Raw genomic sequence first — 21583 nt, forward strand, 5'->3', positions numbered from 1 at the left:
TGGTGTGTTCGTTTTCCCCGGCCTTCTTAATTTCATAACAGCTGCATATCCCAGCCCCTAACAAAGGGTTGCAATGCGATTAGTCTGAAACACCAGTGGTGCAGCTCGGAGAAAATCAGCAGGCTCATAGATGTATTCTCATTTTTCTGTGAACGCACAATTACTGTGAGAATTCACCTTGCGGGCAAGGTTAGTAAACTTCACAACAAATTGTGAATAAACTCAACGCAAATAAAACAGGTCAGATTTTTATTGCGGGATACACCATAGTTTTCATAATCTAATTATTGTTTTTGTACTTTTGTAATAGTTGCATGCAAGATGGGGTGGACATGTACAGGAAATCCAGTCAGGTGGGCAGTTTTAGTCAGGAGGTGATTGGGAACCCATGCAGGCAGGTGAAGGCAGCTCAGGGGTCCTCACTGGTCCTGATTGAAAAACGGCCATCCGTGGAACTAAATAGTGTCATGGATGTGTTACAATTTTTTGTGTGTGCAGATGTTCATCTCAAATACGCATTTATCAAACATAAGCGACTGGCTCTCCGTTTAAAGGGTTAAAACTCTTCTTTGTCCCCACTGCTCTAACGCTGCTCTCATGGGGAGACGAAAGTTAAATAAGCCGGAGTTCGGAAGATATTCGTCCGAGTGCTAACCGTCTCTATTAAATTAATTTTGAAGGAATCAATCTAATCTTTTTAGGACGCCAATCTCTCTAAAGTCAAACGACGCTCGTGTAGAGTAACTAGGGTCGAGACACGGCGTCAGGATGACCGCGCCCTTTTTACAACGGCTATCTTTCTAAATGATTTGGGGCTCTTGTTAAATCTCGGATAAATTAAGCTGTCTTTGTTAAGACCGCTGAGATTCGTTAATTATACTAGCGCACACCTGCACGTAGCTGAACTTAAGATAACTATTTCGAACCAGATCTGACAATTCCTGATGTCAGGATAAAAGATGTCTTCACTTTTTTATAAGAACTGAACGGCTTAAAATATGACTATGATAGAGAAACAAAAGAGATTTAGAACTCTAAAATTCTAAATAATCACAACTCGAAGTTAATGATTATAAAGTAGAAATTTAATAAATAAGTAAGAAAAATAATTACAAGTCTCAATTGTTCAAACAGTCAACAATAATTTCACTCACCAATCTCAATAAGCAAAATTATTCAGTCTTGAAGTTCTCTCAATTGTAACTCAAAAATAGTACAGAGGGAATACAGACAAAAGGTCTAAAATGCTATTTGGTGGAAGTCGAGGGATCAGTGTTATAAAGTGTGGTGCATGATAAGGAAGACACAAGTCCAACTACGTCTCAGTACCATGTATTCAAGCTGCAGGTAGGAAATACAACTAGAGTAACAACACGTGACACAGGCATATTATAGTATGTAAGGGCTCTGTGGCTGCCACAGGGTGGCGTAGTATGTTAACACAATCACCCTGTAACGTCTCCCTTCCTTTAGTAAAGTATTGTCCTGTTACATGGTGGATAGGATGGTAAAAGATGGTGCATGAGTATGTGGATTTGGCCCAGACGAATTGGCTAAGATGGAATTCCAAATTTCAAAGCTTGACATGGAGGACCTGAAGAAGGGGGCCTGAGTAGGGGTTACTTAAAAGTTAGTTCTTCAAAATTAACTATTGTTAAATTGGTAAAGGGGAATTTGTTGGTTGAACCAGTAAACCTCCATTCCCGTTCCAAATTTCACCAGAAGATGGTGCCAAAGTCAGATTGACCTAACATAGTAAATTAATAGTTTAAAAAGTAATCGATTAGATGAAGACTTGTTCTGAAGCACAGCAACACACAATTTTGGATTGTTATATTATTTTGTTTTGCTATAATATACTTTGAAACTGCTTGAATATTTTAATTTGCTAACTAGGGAAGCCCATGCTCATCGTTAGGTAATGAGAATGAGACATGTTAATCACAGTTAGAGTAAGCTGCAATATACTTAATTTTAATTCTGCTTTGCAATATTGTTAGTAGCAACTTGAGCAGCATCATAGCACTGATGTTTCATTTACACATGAATGTATTAAAAGTCGAGTAAGGACAAGGGGTTGACAGGGATACTGTGGGTGGAAGACTGCAATCCCACGCTTGAGCTTGACCTACAAATCACCAGCTTGTTAAAAAATACGTTTTGAAGATGCTTGAGTGTTTTAACCTGCTAACTAAGAGAATCCACGATCATAGTTATGATTGTGTTAAATTGACTATTGTGAAAGTATGTGTTATTATTGTCACTATGTTTGATCAGTATCAAACATGTATGTAATATTGATGTTCCATTTACACATGAATGTATAAATGTGAGCAAAGACAAGGAGGCGAAAAGGGTTAATGGTGATACTAAGTGATGGAAGACCGAGATCCCACACAGGAGCGTGACCTCGGTCACGTTTTTCCAGTGGAGGCATAAACAGAATGCTGTTTGACGGAACACAAGTCAGAGAAAAAACATTTAAAAACATTTGGGAGTGGGAAACAGGATAAAGCATCCCTGAGAAAATTGTTACTTCCATGAGAACATGGTCACCTCATCTTGTTGAATCCGGTTGAGACCGGCCGAGATGCAGGTGCAGTCTATTTTGGAAGCATTTGGGTCATCTGAGGCCAATGTATGACGTCGTGGAAAAAAACTGGTACGTGACCAAGCAGGCATAATACCCACGAACTGGACTGGTATAAAAGGTTCGTTCGGACAAAGAGCATCGCTCTCTCTCGCCCGGTGGCCTTTCCCCGTTAGGGATATGGTCCTGCGGCTACAGCCGTGGGTCGAGAACGCCGATTAGCCAAAGATAGATTTCATTCTTTATGAGATTAACCTTAGGTCCGTTAAAATGAATTTATACTATCTTCAAATTGGACTTAGTCAAGTTTTAAGCTCAAAGACAGGCTAAGAGATGCAGACCTCGGTGCAGGAGAGAGGAGCCATTTTTAGGGCGTCGTCATCTCCATTCTTTAGGTCAGCCTGTTCTTTTGAACAGAATTCGGATTTTGGAACAAGGAGAACTGATCACTCTACTTTTACACCAAACAGCATTTTAGACCTCTAGCCTCTTACCCTTTTTTACTATAGTTTTGAGTTTTCAATCGAGAGAACTTCAAGACTGAATAAATTTTGCTCTATTGATAACTGTGAGTGGAAATTATTGTTCGTTGTTCGAACAATTGAAACTTGTAATTCTCTTTCTTGCTTGTTCATTAAATTTCTACTTTATAATTTAATTTCGATTAATGATTATTTTGATCTTTTATGCTTTAAATCTCTTTTGTTTCTCTATCATAGTCATACTTTAAACCGTTCAGTTATTTTTTAAATGAAGACAGCTTTAATCCTTGACATCAGGGAGTGTCAGAATCTGGTTCAAAACCGTTAACTTAAGCTCAGCTAGTGTGAGTGTACGCTAGTGAAAATAAACGAGTTCCTGCGGTCTTAACAAAGACAGCTAAACTATTCCGAGCGGATAACAAAAGCAAAAATCTTAATAGGAAAGGAGAGCCGCTGAAACGGCGGCGATCGAGGAGATCCTGGGTCTCGACAAAGTAGTTACTCAACCCTCGGGTTTCTTTGATTTCAGCGGGACTGGCGGCCGGAAATGACGGAATCAATCTAACAATAGATTAGTTACTCAGAACGAATCTTCTTTCCGTACTGGCTTAAATCAATTCTTGTCTCCCCTACAGACTGCGTTATTGCAGAGGGGCTAAAGTACAGAATTTTAGCCTTTAAACGGAGAGCCGGTCACTTACATCAGATAAGTGCACGATTGACAGTATCCACACTGGAACAATGCTGCCTGTAAATCAACTGTAGACCAACAACATATTAGTAACACCAGATTCAACCTCAGATAGCAATACCTGGTTCAACATCAAATATCAAATATATGGCCATAGAACGTGACACTACATACAAACTGGATTCGGTTGAAGTTGGGAAATTGTGTAAAATGTAAATAAAAAAAAAAATACAATGATTTGAAAATCCTTTTCAACCTATATTCAATTGAATACACCACAAAGACAACATTTTTAATGCTCAAACTCATAAATTTTATTCTATTTTTCAAATAATAATTAACTTAGAATTTCATGGCTGCAACACGTGCAGTAGAAGTTGGGAAAGGGCATTTTTACCACTTCGTTACATCACCTTTCCTTTTAATAACACTCAATAAACGTTTTGGGAGAGAGGAGACTCATTCTCTTAGCTTCTCATGTGGAATTCTTTCCCATTCTTGCTTGATGAACCGCTTCAGTTGTTCAACAGTCCGGGGTCTTCCCTGTCGTAATTTACGCTTCATAATGCGCTACGCATTTTCAATGGGAGACAGGTCTGGACTGCAAGCGGGCCAGGGGAGAACCTGGACTCTTTTTTTCGTCGAAGCCACGCTGTTGTAACTTGTGCAGAATGTGGCTTGTCATTATCTTGCTGAAATAAGCAGCTCTTGTTCCCATGCCGACGGGTCAATCATGGCATTCACCTACCATGCGTGCTGACCTCTCTTCATGCATACTTTATCAAAATGGTTGGCAGTGCCACAAGAGCGGCAGGATTTACCAAATGCAGGGCACTGGTCTCACCCGCGTTTGTGCCTTCTGCCACAGTACTTGCATTCCCCAGTGTCTCTCATGCCCTGGGGCTGTGAACTGGTGTTGGTGGGCTCAGATGGCCTACCGGCAGACCTACGTCCATATCTTTGTACCCCCTGCGTGGCATTGACACTCTCTCCAGGCCCAGAGTTCCCCAGTGACATAGTCTTTAATTTGTTGTCCATGACCTTGGCTGCACGGCAAATCATGATTGCCTGATCCAATTTGAGATCATTTTCTCTTAGTAAACGACGTCTGGTGCCCTCATCAGCAATGCCAAGGACAAGCCTATCCTTTATGAGTTCATCTTTTATAGCTCCATATTCACAAGAGGCAGACTTTTCTCTTAGCCTTGTAACAAAAGCATCTATGGGTTCTCCTTCCTCTCGGTTTAAATTTCCAAAAACGTACCTCTCGAATGTTAACAAAAGTTAATTTTGTGGAACTAACTTCTAAGTAACCCCTACTAGGCCCCCTTCAGGTCTCCGAGTCAAGCTTTGGCACCATCTTCTGGTGAAATTTGGAATTGCATCTCAGCTAATTCGTCTGGGCCAAATCCAATCCACATTCACGCACCATTTTGTACCATGCTAACCTCTATGCCACTTGACATTACAATATTGCATGATACATTTAATGATTACATGATACATTTCATTTTTGACAGAAACAAACAAAACAAAACTAAGAGAACAATTATGACCTTAACCAAACCACACAACTTTGAAAATGTGCGAGCATAGTACTGACTCATAATGTCAAAGGCCATGGATGGGCTAATTACTATATTTTTATGATACATTTCATGATTACATGATACATTTCATTTTTGACAGAAACAAACAAAGCAAAACTAAGAGAACAATTATGACCTTCAACCAAACCACACAACTTTGAAAATGTGCTAGCATAATACTGACTCATAATGTCAAAGGCCATAGATGCGCGAATTACTATATTTTTATGATACATTTCATGATTACATGTTACATTTCATTTTTGACAGTGTGTTTATTATTATTATTATTATTTTCATTTCTTTATTTTGAACTGTTCTCTGTTCTTTTATTGTCAATGTATTCCACACCCATATACTTTATTTACGTCACACAATTACAGCCTGCATTGTGTTACTTTCTTTAATGCTGAAAGCATCTTTCAAACCCTTCAGCGCTTGCTCTTTTGTAATACTCTTCCAGGCCACTGGAACTCTTGCTGGTTTTGCTTTGTACTCTTTAGCAAAGTGTTTATTGTAGCGTACAAGTACATACTTCCAGTAATCAGACGCTTCTATTGTGGGGTCTGGGGTAATGTGCCAGTCAGGATAGATGGTATCGTAGTCTTTGTATGGAACATAGGACTCACGGGTTTTGGGGTTCCGAAATCCATGATTACTCTGCACATCAGTTGTACACAGAGTTTCAACTAATTCTTGAGTGGTTTCATTCCTGTATCTTCCAAGCCCCTGCGGTCGATGAACAGCTGCGTGATGTTTTTTGTGTTCTTTGCCGCCTGCTTCGCAGGGAGTTTTACAAAATGGACACTGGTGTCCACATCCAAAGATTCTCTTGAATAGCTCATTCTGTGGTTTTATTGCAAGTTCATTTAGCGTTTCAGTTATGTCATCTGTGTTGGAGAATTCAACAAGGAGTGTTTCCTTTAACGCATCCAAGGCTATATTGAAGCTTTGTATAAATGAATCGCATGTGCTTTTGATCTGAAATAGACTGTGTGTTTGTTCCTCCTCTGATATTACAATGTCTTTAATCAGATAGTTTCGCATTTGGTTGATAAGATTTGGAATGTTTGTGTCATCATCGCCTGCTATCATATTTGAGGCCTGCTTCATTGCATCTAATAATTTACTAGCTACAACCTCCAATTTCTTCTCTTTCAATTTGCACAATAACTTGTCCTGCTTCATTTTTTGGCTGATGTGAAGAACTATCTGATCCTTAACATATGTTTCATAGGAACAAATATACTTGACAAATCTCTTGAAATCATCTTTTAGCAGTAACTCTTTCTGAATGTCATATTGGAAACACGAGCGTGAACTGTAAATCATTGACTGAGTGCCTGTCAAAATTTCATCGACAATGTCAATTCCCAAGGATCTGTTGATGTAATCATTAATGGCCGGCTTGATACAAAGCTGGACAAAGTCATTTGCTTTGCGTTGGCAATGATCGGTGTCCTTGTATAAGTCTAGGAAGTCTGACAAGTATTGTTGCTTGTACTTTTCCAGCTGTGTTCGGGGGTCGTTATTTGACAGGAACCTTTGGTGCATCTCGAGGAAATGTCTTGCAGCAATGCCGCAAATATGAAGTTTGAGGTCAATTTCAAATTGAATGTTGGTTTGGTGACACTTATAACCTTGATGTAGCAATTCATCAATCCTCTGGAGCAGATCCCTTGAGAAAGAGTCATGGTAATCACCATTGGACTTAGTTTGATCAACCACAAAGTTGATGGATATTGTGATGATATTGTTTGCAAACAATTCTAAATCTTCAGTAAAGTTGAAAGCATATTGAACTTTCTTCATTATGGAGTCAACATGGTCCTGTCTGGTCTTAAATGGGCCCTTTCCAAAATCCCTGAGGTTTTCAATCTTTTTGATGTCCTCATTCACTTTCCGGTGTGAGACATTTTTTTTCAGTTGGGAGAGAACGTATGCAGGTATATCCTGTTCCTTCTGTGTCGGTACATTGGCAGTAGCTGTAGCCCACATTTTGTCAAACTCCTCTCTCAGTTGCTCATCAGACAGTCTGATGTTTTTGAAGTCATGCAGAAGTTTCATGACTCTCTCTTCAATCACGCCATGGTACTTTTGTTGTATGTCCTGCGTCTTTTTCAAGCCAATTTTGAGCTCAAGGGCTCTGTCCAATTTAGTATTCACTGAATATTGAATATCCTGAGACAAACTTGTGATATTGTTGCTAAAGTCAATTTTGTATTTCTCAATCAAATTCACGCGTCTGTCTTTCTTTTTGTAATAATCAGAGAGTTTTGCAGTCCATTTGCTTTTCTGTAATTCAATTTCATCAGATAATTCAGATTTCTTTAATGAGACCAATGCGTCCCATGTGTCCAATTCAGTCTCATTGTTAGCATTTAAGATTTCTAATTCTGCTGCTGTCTGCCAAGAGAGAATTTCTCTTCGCATTTCCCATTCCCACTGTGAAAACTCTTTGCTCAGGTTGTCATAAGCATGGGCCACAAGTGTGTTTCTGAAACTAAAGATGAAGTTCTCATATTTCACAGATTTCCACAGACTACTCATCCATTCAAGAAATTCTGGGATCTTTAAAATGTCATTGTTCTTTTCTTTTCCAATTGTCTCCAGAAGGTTTTTCTTAAAGTCTGCTACAGCCTCACTGTAACCGGTGTTTACTGGCGCCATCGGAGGCGTTCCATGCCAAAGTCCTGGGATATTCCAGTTATTGTTTTCCAAGTCATAGTCGAGCACATCTGTGAACTTTTGAATCAAAGACTGTCTCTCCATTTCAGATGCAATTTCTGTCATTTCATTCAGTTGGTCCAATAGATGTTGTCTTTCTGTTAAGTTTTTGGCATGAGCTGAAACTCCAGCGACATTCTGGTGTACAAAATGACAAATTGTTTTTTTCCCAATTTGTTTCATCCTCAAGAAGGCATGGACAACAATTTGCAGGACATCTTTCATTTCGACGGCATTCTCCATTGCAATGTTGATAATAGTGACATCACTTAGGCCAATGACAAAGGTTGCCAGTTGGTTGTCATGCTCATAACTATCTTCTAGTTGTGCAAGGTCAGGGGATTTCAGACCTTCAGTATCAATGAGAAGGATAAAGTCACAGTCCAAGCTCATTTGTGTATCATATCCAACTTTGAGGAATAGCATATAGGCCCCTCTTGTACATCTGCCACTGCTGACCGGAAAGTGAACACCAAACATGGTGTTGAGGAGAGTTGATTTTCCAGTACTTTGAACACCCAAGACAGCCAATACTTTCAGCCTGCTCTTTCCACCAACTTTCTTGTGAAGCTCCATTAGCACAGCTGTCACCCACTTCTCTGGGATGTTCGAAGCATCTCCATCCAAAAACTCAAACGGATAGCCATCCAACAGCATTTCAGCAGCTACAGCAGGCAAATAAGACAATTTAGCTGTGGTATCATCTGACTGCATGGAGAACTCATAATTTAGTCCTATTTCTCTCATGTAATGTTCCACTCCTAAAGAGCTGTCCATCAAAGTCTGATCAGTCTCTGCAATGAGTTTGGCATTTTTATTTCTGCATTGCTCTTTGAATTTGTTACGCAGGGCAGTCAATTTGTCACGTGAATGGGTATTACAAATGAACTTCATCCACTTCAAAAAAAAGGTCCTTGTCTCTTTGTCACTTGCTGTTAAAGTGTCAATAAAATCTTGCATTCCTTTGGACCGTTTCTGTTTCTTTTGTTCTTCCCAAATTTGTCTTTTCTCTTTCTGGAGCTGAGCTTTGTGATGTTCAACACCAACACTGCCAACATCATTTATTCTGCATTCCTTCATCTCCAATTGTGACAACTTTTTCCAATTTACTCCTTGCAATGGAAGTTGTTTTTTTTTGTAGTGTGGTATGTTTCGTACACCAATGCCCCAGATGATATCTTCAGCAGTTTTTTTCTGGTCAAGAGTTTTGTTTTCATCCACAGACAGACCCAATTCAGTAGCCTTTTCAAGCATATTTTGAATACTCATTGTGCTTTTTATGTTACGCAATGAGTTCTTGATGGTGTCACAAAGTCTCTGAGAAAACTCTGCCAAATTCACCCTTGAGTCTTTCATTTTAATATTGCTATTTGGCAAATCCAATTCTTGCAGTGTTTTCTTGACAGAAAGCCCATCCTCACGAGCACTCGCTTTGCGATTAACAACAAAATAGAGTTTGGATTTGGCATCTGGAAGGGCTGTCAGAAGTTTGTGCTCCTTTTCTTCAATTTTGTCCAAGAATACAAAGATTGCATTGGACACGTCATACAGAAAATGAAATTGTGTGAGTGACTCACAAACATCTCCTCGCAAATTGGCAAATGTAATTGGCTCTGGGAATATATCAAGATTTGTTCTTCCACAAGGAAGGAACCAGCAAACCTCTACCAATGTATTTGAAATTTTTCTAGTCCGTGCCCCTCCTTCCATGTCTCTGTGAATAAACATATTGTGATTCTGCTGTCCACGGCTGAGAAGTTGATTTAAAATTTGAGATTTAGATAAACTACAGTTTTGTAGCCTCACAAAGGAAAAGAATGGTATATTTGCTTGCACAATGTTGTTCTCAACAAATCCTCGCTCTTGACACAAATCGTGTGGACACCACTCTTTCACAATTTCTCTCAGAGCCCATAGCATCAGATTACACTGATTGTTGCTGCAATGGGGTAACAGCAAAGGGACCGCAAACTGGCATAAAGACATCTTGAGGACCATTTCCTGCTGCAAAGAACTGTCGGCACACAGAAATAGACTTACTATCAAGTCAAGAGGATGAACCGCGTTTGTTGATTCATATGCTGTGTAAATGTCCAGTGAGTCAAGGCTGTCTCCATGTTCTTCACCATTGCTTAATATCTGTGTACAGTTCCTGCATCCAGCATTGATTCTGAACAGTTTTCTTAGGAAATCAAAGGGTATTTCTTCCAGTGATAAAGCAACATTTTCATAAATGCTGCTTTTGTTGACTTCCAATAGAGATTGAAGCGTGAGTTTGTTTGGATAATAGTTCTGTAGTCCAAGGTTGGAGAGGAAGTCCAACAAAACTGTCAAGGAGAAAAAGTGTATTTGTACAAATAAAATAATATGCAGGTGAAAAGAATCATTTAAAAAAAACAGATCTGTGTTCTAATCACTTCACTGGTTTCTTTTATATCAAACAAATTGTTTTAGGTTCTTTACCTGACATATTTCGGCGGTTTCTTCCACCGCCGAAACATGTCAGGTAAAGAACCTAAAACAATTTGTTTGATATAAAAGAAACCAGTGAAGTGATTAAAACAAGGAAAAACAAGATGAACTTAGTACAATTAGATCTGTGTTCTTATTAAATTGTGTCTGGACTTGGTGAATGGTGAATGACATGTATATCCTAAGTATAAACTAAGTATAATTTCCCATCTATAAACTAATTAATATGAATTAACATATGTAATTATAATTGAAAAGTTACAAGCAGACAAAACGCTAGGCGGGTGGGGTGTGCAGGGTGCGCTGTGTAGTTCAGAATTGTAGTGTCTTAACTGAATCATGCTGATTTAAGGCATACACTTGTGTGCTTGCTGTGCAAAAGTACAGTACAGTCAAACCTCGGTTTTTGAACGTCCCGGTTCTCGAACAAATCAGAATTCTAACGAAAAATTCGAGATTTTTTTGCTTCGGTTGTCGAACAAAATTCGGAGGTCGGACCTCACGAAATGAGCCGGGAGGACCCGAGAAAACCCGACCGCGCATCCCGGATTCTGACTGACTCCGTTCGTTATTGTATTTTCGTTACTTTGAGGATTGTATTAACCCCTAATCATGTCTCCAAAGAAAGCAAGTGGGAGCAGTAAAGCCATCCTAAAACACAAAGGCGCTCTTAAAGCAATGCAGCAGTGAGCGCCCGGCGCGCTGCAGTTGCACGATCGGACTAAATTAAGCTCCCTGCGCACTGAGGTCCACTTAAATTTTGGAAAGTACATCAGGACTTTAAAAATATTTTCTAAATTTCAGCGACGGCTCTGTCACAATAATGCGATCAGCGCGGTCAGTTGCGCGGTCGGCGGCGCGCTACAGTTGCGTGTTCTGCGGTGCGCTGCAGTTGCGCGATCGGACAAAAATTCGCAAATGAAAAAGTGCTTAAAAAGGCGTTTCCATTATTTGTAATGGGAAAAATAGATTCGGAATTCGACCGATTTACTTCTCGAACCAACTTCTGGAACGGATTGTGGTCGAAAACCGAGGTTTGACTGTATTTTGTTACAAGAATGGTCTTAATTTTAGACAGTGCACCCCTGTGTATTAGAAGTTTCCAATTCTCAGACACCCACAGAAATACTGCGAAATCTTGTGAATAACAGTAATTTTTGCAAATAATAATAAAATTAATACCGTATTTGCCGGTGTATAAGTCGACTCGGTGTATAAGTCGACCCCCTAAAATTCGACGGAAATTTAAGATTTTATCATATATCCTTTGTATAAGTCGAGCTCAATTGTCGCATTATATTAAACTTCAAAATTCAATCAGAAATATGCAAAATTTATTGACGAAATGTGTTCAAATTACGGGAGGCCGTGCGCATGCGCAGTGGCCGGAAATAGCTCCAGCCGAGCGGATTGGCTGTTTATAAGCACCGCGGAGGAGATCGCGGAGCCTCTTTCGACTTACAGCGGCCGGCGAGCTCGCGCACGCCGCCCGGCACCACCGGGAGGCCAGAAATAGCTCCAAGCCGAGCGGATCGGCACTTTATAAGCACCGCGGAGGAGATCGCGGAGCCTCATTTGACTTCCAGCGGCCAGCGCACTCGCGCACGCCGCCCGGCACATCCGGGAGCCCGTGCGCACGCGCCAAGTGGCCGAAAATAGCTCCCGCCGAGCGGATCGGCACTTTATAAGCACAGCGGATGAAATCGCGGAGCCTCATTCGACTTACAGCGGACCGCGCACTCGCGCACGGCTCTTGCGCCATAAAGAGTCCGCCTCGGCTGGTTCCCCATGTTGGCCAGAACAAGTGAAAATTCGGCCTCTTCCCCTGGAAGTCTGGCCAAGTTTGGCGAATATTTTCTAAGTGCCAACGACTCAACCGCCGTAAAGTGTCCGCCTCGGCTGGTTCCTCCGGTCGGCCAGAACAAGTGAAAATTCGGCCGCTTCCCCTGGAAGTCTGGCCAAGTTTTGCGAATATTTTCTAAGTGCCAACGACATTCATTTAGACATGGCGATTGAATGTTTACGTACCGGTAGTTATTGTCGTTGCTTGACGCGCGATGACTCGCACATTCGCTCAATATCCCATACTTCTCCCTAGCAGTCATCGTCGCTGTCTGGCTTTCGATGTCCGTTATTGAGGTGAGAATATTTGAAATTGTTGCTGAGGATGCGTGTTAATGCGATGAACGCTTTATAATGATTCAGTTTCTCGCTGTTTGATGAGCCTGACGGACGCACACTCACGCACAATGAGATGCACGAGAAACGGCCTTGGTTACCATCACATTTGAAGCGATGAATACGAAGTTAAATTTTATGACTCGGTGTATAAGTCGAGGTCGAAAAAGGTCGACCAATACACCGGCAAATACGGTAATTAGAATAATAGGCGGCACGGTGGACAACTGGTTCGTACATCTACCTCAGTGCATTCCAAAAAATGTGCATGGTAGGTAAATTGAGTAACCTAATTCGTCTGTGGGTGTGATTGTGCGTGTAAATGGTTGTTTGTCTTTATGCACCCTGCAATTGACTAGTACCGTAATTGCCGGACTATAAACCGCACCGGATTATAAACCGCACCAGCTAAAAATTCAGGGATATTTCAGTATTTTTCTTACATAAGCCGCACCGGACTATAAGCCGCACGTGCACACGAGATTTTTACAAAGAAAGACAGTACATAGAAAGCCTTTTTAACGTTTTAATAACATACTTGAACATATCTTTCTAAACACTGCCTGTGACGCGGCAGTAATACCGCAGCAACACGGAAGTAACACAGCAAAGTCACTGAGACGCGGCGGTAACACAGCAGCAACACGGTAGCACAGCACTAACAGGGCTGGTTAAAAAAAAAACATACCAGTAAAAGTAAAAAAAGAGCCGTCTTCATCTTCCTCCTGTGCACTGAAACCATCGAAGTCTTCCTCCTTAGTGTCCGATTGGAATAGCGTTAGATATCCTTCGCCTCACACTTTCTCAGTCTCTCTTTCGTCGTCGGTTTTATGCCTTTCTTCGAGTGTGAAGAGGGTCTGTTCATGCTAATCTTATTCATGCTCGAAGCGCTAAATTACATTAAACTAGCGAGCGACACGTATAGCTTAAAAGCGGCATCATACGCATTTCTTTTGTCCCCCACAATGACGGTTTGTGTATAAAAGCTTCCTTTCAGTAATGTCCGTCTTGATTTCGTTCTGCCTCTTCTTTGTGTGAGTGCGGGTGTGTGCGTGATGCGCGAGACGATCAAAACACAAACTAGCACGTCTTCTTCGGCGCATTATCTCTTCTTCGTCTGTCTCGCTCTTGCTTCCTGCTAGCGCGCCCCCTGGAGACTGGAGGCCGTAAAAATCCATAAGTACGCTCCAGAGTAGACACAAGATAATGTCCTCAACATCGACTGCCTTTGGCTTAAAAGCGGCATCATATGCATTTCTTTTGTCCCCGATGATGACGGTTTGTGTATAAAGGCTTTCTTTCAGTAATGTCCGTCTTGATCGCGTTCAGCTTGTTGCGCGAAATGTAACACAAACTAGCGCGTCTTCTCCGGCGCATTATCTCTTCTTCGCCTGTCTCGCGCTTGCTTCCTGCTCGAGCGCCCCCTGGAGGCCGGAGGCCGTAAAAATCCATAAGTACGCCGCGCCGCCGTTTAAGGTTCAAAGTAACCTTCTGAATAAAATGCATTAAAAGTTCACATTCATTACAAATTGTTTTTGGTGAGCAAAATGTCAGAAGAATTGAATTTAAATGCTGATTGATTGGGTTTTAATACAATGCAGATGGTCCAAACAGCGCCACTGCTTTGTGTAATCTCTGAGTCACATGGCAGACTAAGAGAAAGGGTTTAGAGCACAGGTGTCAAACTCAAGGCCCGGGGACCAGATACGGCCCGCCACATCATTCTATGTGGCCCGCGAAGACAAATTGTGCATCAAATTCGTGTGTCATTACTAGAATTGCAAATTGTCTTCACTTTTAATCATATCTTTTTTTAAAAATATTTGACCAGTTTTTACTCGTCTGATTTGAAAACAAGTTATTTGTCAGTTTGTTTTGTAGCCTTTACTGTATATAATAGTGTTAAGAGTAAAAGTGATCAAGTCGTCACAAAAATCACGCAAAAAATCTTATATAAGCCGCACTTGACTATAAGCCGCAGGGTACAAAATTTTGGAAAAAAGTCGCGGCTTATTGTCCGGAAATTACGGTAATCATTTCAGGGTGTACCCTGCCTACTCCCCAACGTCAACTGGGATAAGCTCCAGCACAACTGTGACTTTTGTGAGAATAAGCAGAAAGTGGATGGATGGATAATGATCGTAATAGATCACAAATTGAAGAGTAGTTCATTACAGGGTCCTTATTGAGAAACAAATGATTTCACATTATTTAGATGTTTACTAGTATATAGGTAGTATATATGGATTGTACAAAAAATAATTAGAATCATTGATTCATAGCGCATTTCAGTGGACAGTGATGGTTTTTTCAAAACATAATTTTTAAAATACTGTAATATTTTAATTGTAGATATGGGAGAAGAGCATTGTTCTTAACCTGTATTTCAAAGCATTTAAAACGCATTGGTATGTTTTAAGTCTTTATTTATTCATATTATTCATTATAATAATCAAGTATACCAGTAAATTGGGAGAGTTTGCACTATACACGAGTAAGGAGTAAGAGTATTATAAACATATACTATATATTATTCAGGGGAATTCATGGTATTATTTGTGTTAGTCAACTTTCATGTTTTTATGCTCCACAGTAATTAACATGACTGTTTAATTAAGGTATTTTCCGCACCATAAGGCGCTTCGGGTTAAAAGGCGAAGACTCAATTGTGGGGTCTATTTTATATTTAATACATACATAAGGCGCACCGCATTATTGGGGGCATGCATGCCATGACTTACGGTAAACAAATGTCATGAGACCAAGATAGTGAGTTCGGTTTTACCTTATTCTACTGTTTTACCATGCACGGTCCTGTACTGTACTCACATTATTGTTAATAGATGTTTATACGCAAATCCGTCCAAGTACTCGTCTTCTGTATCCAAATTAAACAGTTGGGCAAGTTCACCATTAAACATGCCAAGTTCCCTCTCGTGATTGTCACGTTGCTCTTTGGCAAGGATCCTGGCTTTCCAGAAAGCTCTAATTGTGCCTCGTAAGCATGTCTCTTTGTTTATGCCATTTTAGAGGGTCCTAATGCTGTTTTCTTTGCACAAACGATATTATTTTTTTATCAATGGCGGCAGAGGTACGTAAACTACGTTTTACCTACGGTCCTCTGTTTTTTTTGCCCCGATCTACATAAAACGTAATGTCCTCTGATTGGTTCATCAGGTCTTCATATTACACCTGCATATTACGGAAGCCACACAAAAGAACTTTACAGATTTTGGAATTTGGTCCACACAAAAGGCGCACCTTCGTTTGAGAAAATTAAAGGCTTTTAAGTGCGCCATATGGTGCGGAAAATACAGTAGTGTATTTTAAAAAGGAACATACCTGTTGTGTTTTGTCTTTCAGTGTTCACTGTAGCCATGATTTGTCATCCTCTTATGACTGGTCTTTAAACACCTAGAGGCAATATCATTGTTAGGACTCAGGTCATTTTTAACACCTGAAATGGCATCATTTACAAAAAAAACCTCACTTGACCAACTCACTTCAAAGATACCCATGATGTAGCTGGTTAACTGTTGATAATTCTGTAAATCACAGAAATTACCAATGTGATTGGAACGCAAGCTTGTCTTTCTATTCTGTTATCCTCGTCTCTAGTCTAGTCTCTTGGTCTTCGTCTGTTAGTCGGTTTCTGTTAGTCTGTCGGTTCCCCCTGTCACTCTGTCCCCGGATTTAATGTTAGTTTCCCGGTTCCTATTGGTTTGTTCTCCTCATCCTCCCTTCCAACTCGCTTTCCCCTCAATAAACCCTGGTCCAAGCTGCATTTGGTCGCCCTGCTCCATTCCCGAACGTGACACCCTGATCATTTTCAAGATTTTCCTTTATAAATCATTGGTTGTTTGGATCAGCAATTTCAGTTAAATATATCATATAGCAGACAAAAACAGTGATATTTGAGAAGTGAAATGAAGTTTATATGATTTGCAGAAAGTGTGTAATCATTACCTAAACAAAAGTAGGCAGGTGCATAAATTTGGGCACCTCAACAGAAAACTCCTCCAAACTTTTGCATACCACTGTATAGATATGATAGATTACTTGGTTAAGATAATTTATTTCTCATTATCCACATCCCAAAATTTCACTTACCTTACATGTCAACTTGCAGCAGTATTCTGAATCTTACTTTCAACTGTGGAATATATAGACAGTGAACAGAAACAGAAAGCATTTGAGAAACCTGAAAAGCTAGTTCTTTAGTATTTTTTTTCCATCTCATTTGTCTGGCTTACAGAACGTGACTGTCACGGTCTGGTGGTGGCATGGAGCAGGACGACCAAGTGCAGCTTGGACCAGGGTTTATTGAAGCAACTCAAAAGGCAAACTGACATGACTTAACAAACAATAACTTGACTGACTGACCGGGACGTGAAACAAGAAGACAGCAGGACATGACGGCATCAAGACAGTACGACAACCCTGAACGACAGCAACCAAAACCAATGACCAAAACCAATGATCCGACAGGGAGAGAGGGGCAGACAGGACTTTTATACACGACAGGTAACGAGAGGCAGGTGGGAACAATCACACTGATCATGGGCACACAGGAGGGGAGGGGCGAGCACACAGACAGAAACCAAGACAGACACATAGTGGAGCAGTTGGGGGCGAGACGTGACAGTGACGACACCTATCAATGTAGAGAAAGCAGTGACTTTAATATTTTGTTAACTACCTCGTTCCATGAAATTGTTTGGATATTTATTAAAAAAAATAATTGGTATGAGAAAAACTGCCGTCATTCAAACAGTTTGGGAATGTCTAGCGAGCGTCTTTGCAACTGTTTGCAATGTTGAAGGAACCCTGTCAAAAAGACATTCGCTATGCGGAATATAAAGACAGTGAACAGAAACAGAAAGCATTTGAGAAACCTGAAAAGCTAGTTCTATAGTATTATTTTTTTCCATCTCATTCGTCTGTGTTACAGAATGTGACGACATATCAATGTAGTGTGAAGAGGAAGCAATGACTTTAATATTTTGTGAACTACGTCATGCCATGAAATTGTTTGGATGTTTATTAAAAATTTAATTTGTATGAGAAAAACTGCCTTGATTCAAACTGTTTGGGAATGTCTAGCGAGCGTCTTTGCAACTGTTTGCAATGTTGAAGGAACCCTGTCAAAAAGACATACGCTATGCGGAATATAAAGACAGTGAACAGAAACAGAAAGCATTTGAGAAACCTGAAAAGCTAGTTCTTTAGTATTTTTTTTTTCCATCTCATTCGTCTGTGTTACAGAATGTGACGACACATATCAATGTAGAGGAAGCAGTGACTTTAATATTTTGTTAACTACCTCGTTCCATGAAATTGTTTGGATATTTATTAAAAAATTAATTGGTATGAGAAAAACTGCCTTCATTCAAACTGTTTGGGAATGTCTAGCGAGTGTCTTTGCAACTGTTTGCAATGTTGAAGGAACCCTGTCAAAAAGACATTCGCTATGTGCTGACACGCTTGCAAACCTTCGGCACTTGGTGTGATACAACTCAAAAGGAATTTTTTATGGTTGACAAGAAGGCTAATGAGATGGGTGTGGGCCGCATTGTAGTCGTAATTTGGGCGTTTCTGCCGCTCTCTCATGTGCTAGTTCCGTATATGTCACACCCACGTATTTGTTGTGCTGGGTTGTGTCTTCATTCCCACCCCTCCCTGCCTGTGCGGGAGTCTTATTCTCACCCCAATCAATTGGTTGCCCTGCTTCGTTCCATGACACATTCTTATTTTGAAGAGGAAAAAAAACAAATAAATCAATATATGTTTCAATATCAACTGCTTTAAAATGCTTGTATCATGATACACTTTTCTATCATATTGCTCAGATATAACTTTAAAAATTGCACACCAAACCACCACCTCCTGACCACTTTGTGTTTAAAACAAGAGTCTCTGCATGGTGATCTGATCCTCAGCAGATAAGAAAAACGCCACAAAATGAAATAAAAATAAAGCACATAAGTGATTGATTCTATGGCGTGAGAAAGCATGCAAGTAATGTTTTGATGATGACCCGTGGAATCTAGTATTGTAAGAGCCACGCGTTTATCTTGTTTTTGCATTTGTAGCAAATAGCCACAGGTGGCAGTTTGAGTACTCTGTTGTCCTTTTAATGAACACAGGTGGACGTCATGGGAGCAGGGGTGAAAGGTCATGTGGTTTTTACCACTCATTTACTTGGACACTCGGTCACTCAGTTATTTGGATACTCAAAACACTTATAAATCTTTTGTTTAATCATTACGTAATTATTTTAAATGTAAAGCAACCTATAATACACTTATAAAACACCAAGGACAATTACTGGTCTGAGCCACGAGTGTGTCAAAACATCTCCCACGCCCACACAGCGACTACTGGAGCAGAGGATAGTCGCGATAAGTATTTTAACCCATCGAATCAGATTCATAAAAAAATATGTATGTTGGTGCTGGTTTATTTAATTTTCTATTCATTGCTAGGATAGAGAAAAAGGGTAGAGATATACAGTGCACTGCTATGTTGATGACATACAGCAGATGGCGTAATGTTCACATTTATAGACGACGTGAGATCGGATTTGAAATGAGGTTTGTACACACGATGATTGACTGTTTGCTACGTCCAGTACTGAGTATAAACGTAGAGAATGAATTCCATGTGCATGACAAGTAAAGATGTCCAATTAGTGTTTGAGTTAATGTTAAATAAAATCTTGCAAAATCTCAATGTTATTTATTGCCCATGACAAATATTTGGGTACACATTTTAGTGTCAGTCATGGAAGTTGACGGACATGATTTGCTTTCAAGGGCCCTAAAACCGATGCAGCGGGCCGGATCTGGTCCCCAGGACACGTGGTTTTGATGAAGGCCAGGGAATACTGAAATTCTGTGTACTGTGAAATCTGTCAAAAGTATGGAAGAGGACTTTAGGAGGCCAAGGAGTTGGCAAAACAGAGGACAAAATGGTTAGCAGAAAAGGCAGGACAGATATTCTCCAAAAAATAAATGGTAGTGCATTAATGAAATAGAAAATCTACCTTCATTAATACCAAAATTGAGATAAAATGTTGAAAGTGCAAAAAAATCACCATCATGAATACAGTGGAGCCTCGGTTTTCGAGCACAATCCGTTCCAGAAGGTTGTTCGAGAAGTTAATTGTTTGAATTCCTAATCATTTTCCCATTACAAATAATGGGGAAAAAAATAATCCGTTCCAAGCCAGAAACACCCCATCCCACCACCCCCCCGCCGCCTTTTTTAAGCATTTTTTCATTTGCGCAGTTTTGTCCAATCGCGCAACTGCAGCGCACCGCCGAACGCGCAACCGTTGCACGCCGCCGACAGCGCAACTGCACCGCGCTGGTCGCATTATTGTGACAGAGCGGTCGCTAAAATTTAGAAAATATTTTTAAAGTCCTAATGTACTTTCCAAAATTTAAGTGGACCTCAGTGCGCTGGGAGCTTAATTTAGTCCGATCGCGCAACCGCAGCACGCCGGGCGCTCAGTATCGCATTGTCTTTGTGTTTTAGGATGGCTTTACTGGTCCCACTTGCTTCCTTTGAAGGCATGATTAGAGTTGATGCAATCCTCACAGTAACGACAACGTAATAACGAACGGAGTCAGTTGGCATGCGGGTCCTCTCGGCTCATCTTGCGAGGTTCGACAACCGAATTTCGTCCGACATCCGAAGCAAAAAAAATCTCGAATTTTTTGTTCGAATACCGATTTGTTCGAGAACCGGGACGTTCGAAAACCGAGGCTCTACTGTATAAGCAAATCAATATAACTATCACCATGTGACTACTGTGCAAGCCTAAGGTTCTCCCAAGTTTGTAACTTAACAATATATAGCCTACAGATTTGGGATGTACTGAAGCCGCGATAATCGAAGCGCGATGTAATGAGGGATTACTGTACTATTTCATTGATGTAACATCTAACCATAAGATAGCCTATAGTTATGAATTTAAGTAGGAATGGAATCTTATTTTCATTTAGGGGCAAATTGACAGGAGAAACAAATCACTTGGAAGAAGCTCAAAATAAAACAAGGTAATGCATGATTTGCTAGGCTGTGATTGCACCTCACTTTGATTTTAATTTTATTATTTTAAATGGACTGACGCTATTAATATTAAACAAGGTCAGTATTCATTATAAACTAAAATATTAATTCTGTGGCTACTTCAAATAATTTAAACCCCAAACAAAATGTTTTCCAACATCCTCTCAGTTAATTCTACACTTTGTGGATTAATACACACCATATGCACTTATGTTTTATACCTATTGTAGTCATTTAAAATGTGACGCTGTAGCCTACACCAACACTCATTAAAATACTATTTTAAAACAAACGCTGAGTTCTGCTAAGCCAACAGGAAAAAAGTAATGTTCTGCATCTCCAATTTTATAAAGAAAACGCCATTTGCGAAAAAAAAAAACATGCTATGCAAAAAGGTTGCTCTGATATTAGTGCTCGTTCGGGACGTGTGGGAATTGAACTCATGATGCCCGCACAAAAGACAGGCGAGTGTACCATTACACCATGAGGCATTCCACGCCCACTGAAGGTTATTGAGATAAATTATACTGTTCAAAGAAAGCAGTAGCGCTCAAAAAGATATTCTTCTAGGAATGATGAAACATCTAATCTGGGTCGGAAGATTCTCGCTTGACGTAAAGCGTTTCGAATTATTACGGCTTCCATGTCGATCAGATTTTGAAATAACGGCCAATCCACGATTAACTGCTTTCTTTGTGTGAGAGGAGACGGATTGAAACTCTGGGTTTCTTATAGTAAAGCGAGCAGGTTATGTTCACAGAACAAGTTACTGCAGTAA

The 21583-nt window shown here is 40.2% G+C and overlaps 2 protein-coding genes across 11 annotated transcripts in view; both read right to left on the reverse strand.

The window, feature by feature from the left end:
- The window catches only part of LOC148400050 (retinal cone rhodopsin-sensitive cGMP 3',5'-cyclic phosphodiesterase subunit gamma-like), a 31491-nt gene extending 21233 nt beyond the window's left edge, over window positions 1–10258 (reverse strand). For all 3 annotated transcript variants that reach the window (XM_088370184.1, XM_088370186.1, XM_088370185.1), the window contains exon 1: window positions 10120–10258. The gene's annotated coding sequence lies outside the window, so the exon portion shown is untranslated. The remainder of the gene's footprint in view (window positions 1–10119) is intronic.
- On the reverse strand, window positions 4053–17301 carry LOC148400051 (up-regulator of cell proliferation). 8 transcript variants are annotated; one of them, XM_088370176.1, is made up of 5 exons: window positions 16840–16857; window positions 16696–16766; window positions 16233–16274; window positions 16072–16143; window positions 4053–10406 (listed from the first exon to the last, which is right to left on the reverse strand). In XM_088370176.1, exons 4-5 carry the CDS (start codon window positions 16106–16108, stop codon window positions 5722–5724), a joined length of 4722 nt encoding a protein of 1573 aa, XP_088226302.1. In that variant the 5' UTR covers window positions 16109–16143; window positions 16233–16274; window positions 16696–16766; window positions 16840–16857; the 3' UTR covers window positions 4053–5721. The 8 variants fall into 8 exon arrangements, 7 of the variants coding, with proteins under 7 accessions (XP_088226302.1, XP_088226303.1, XP_088226306.1 ...); XR_015857384.1 differs by lacking the exons at window positions 16233–16274; window positions 16696–16766 and having other exon boundaries at window positions 4053–5319; window positions 5489–10406; window positions 16840–16882; XM_088370177.1 differs by lacking the exons at window positions 16696–16766; window positions 16840–16857 and adding an exon at window positions 17113–17225.
- Between the last annotated feature and the right edge of the window lie 4282 nt (window positions 17302–21583).

This window comes from Syngnathus floridae, chromosome 3, assembly GCF_059516105.1.
Source record: "Syngnathus floridae isolate MCC-2025c chromosome 3, RoL_Sflo_1.0, whole genome shotgun sequence".
In the NCBI taxonomy this organism is placed as follows: Eukaryota; Metazoa; Chordata; class Actinopteri; order Syngnathiformes; family Syngnathidae; genus Syngnathus; species Syngnathus floridae.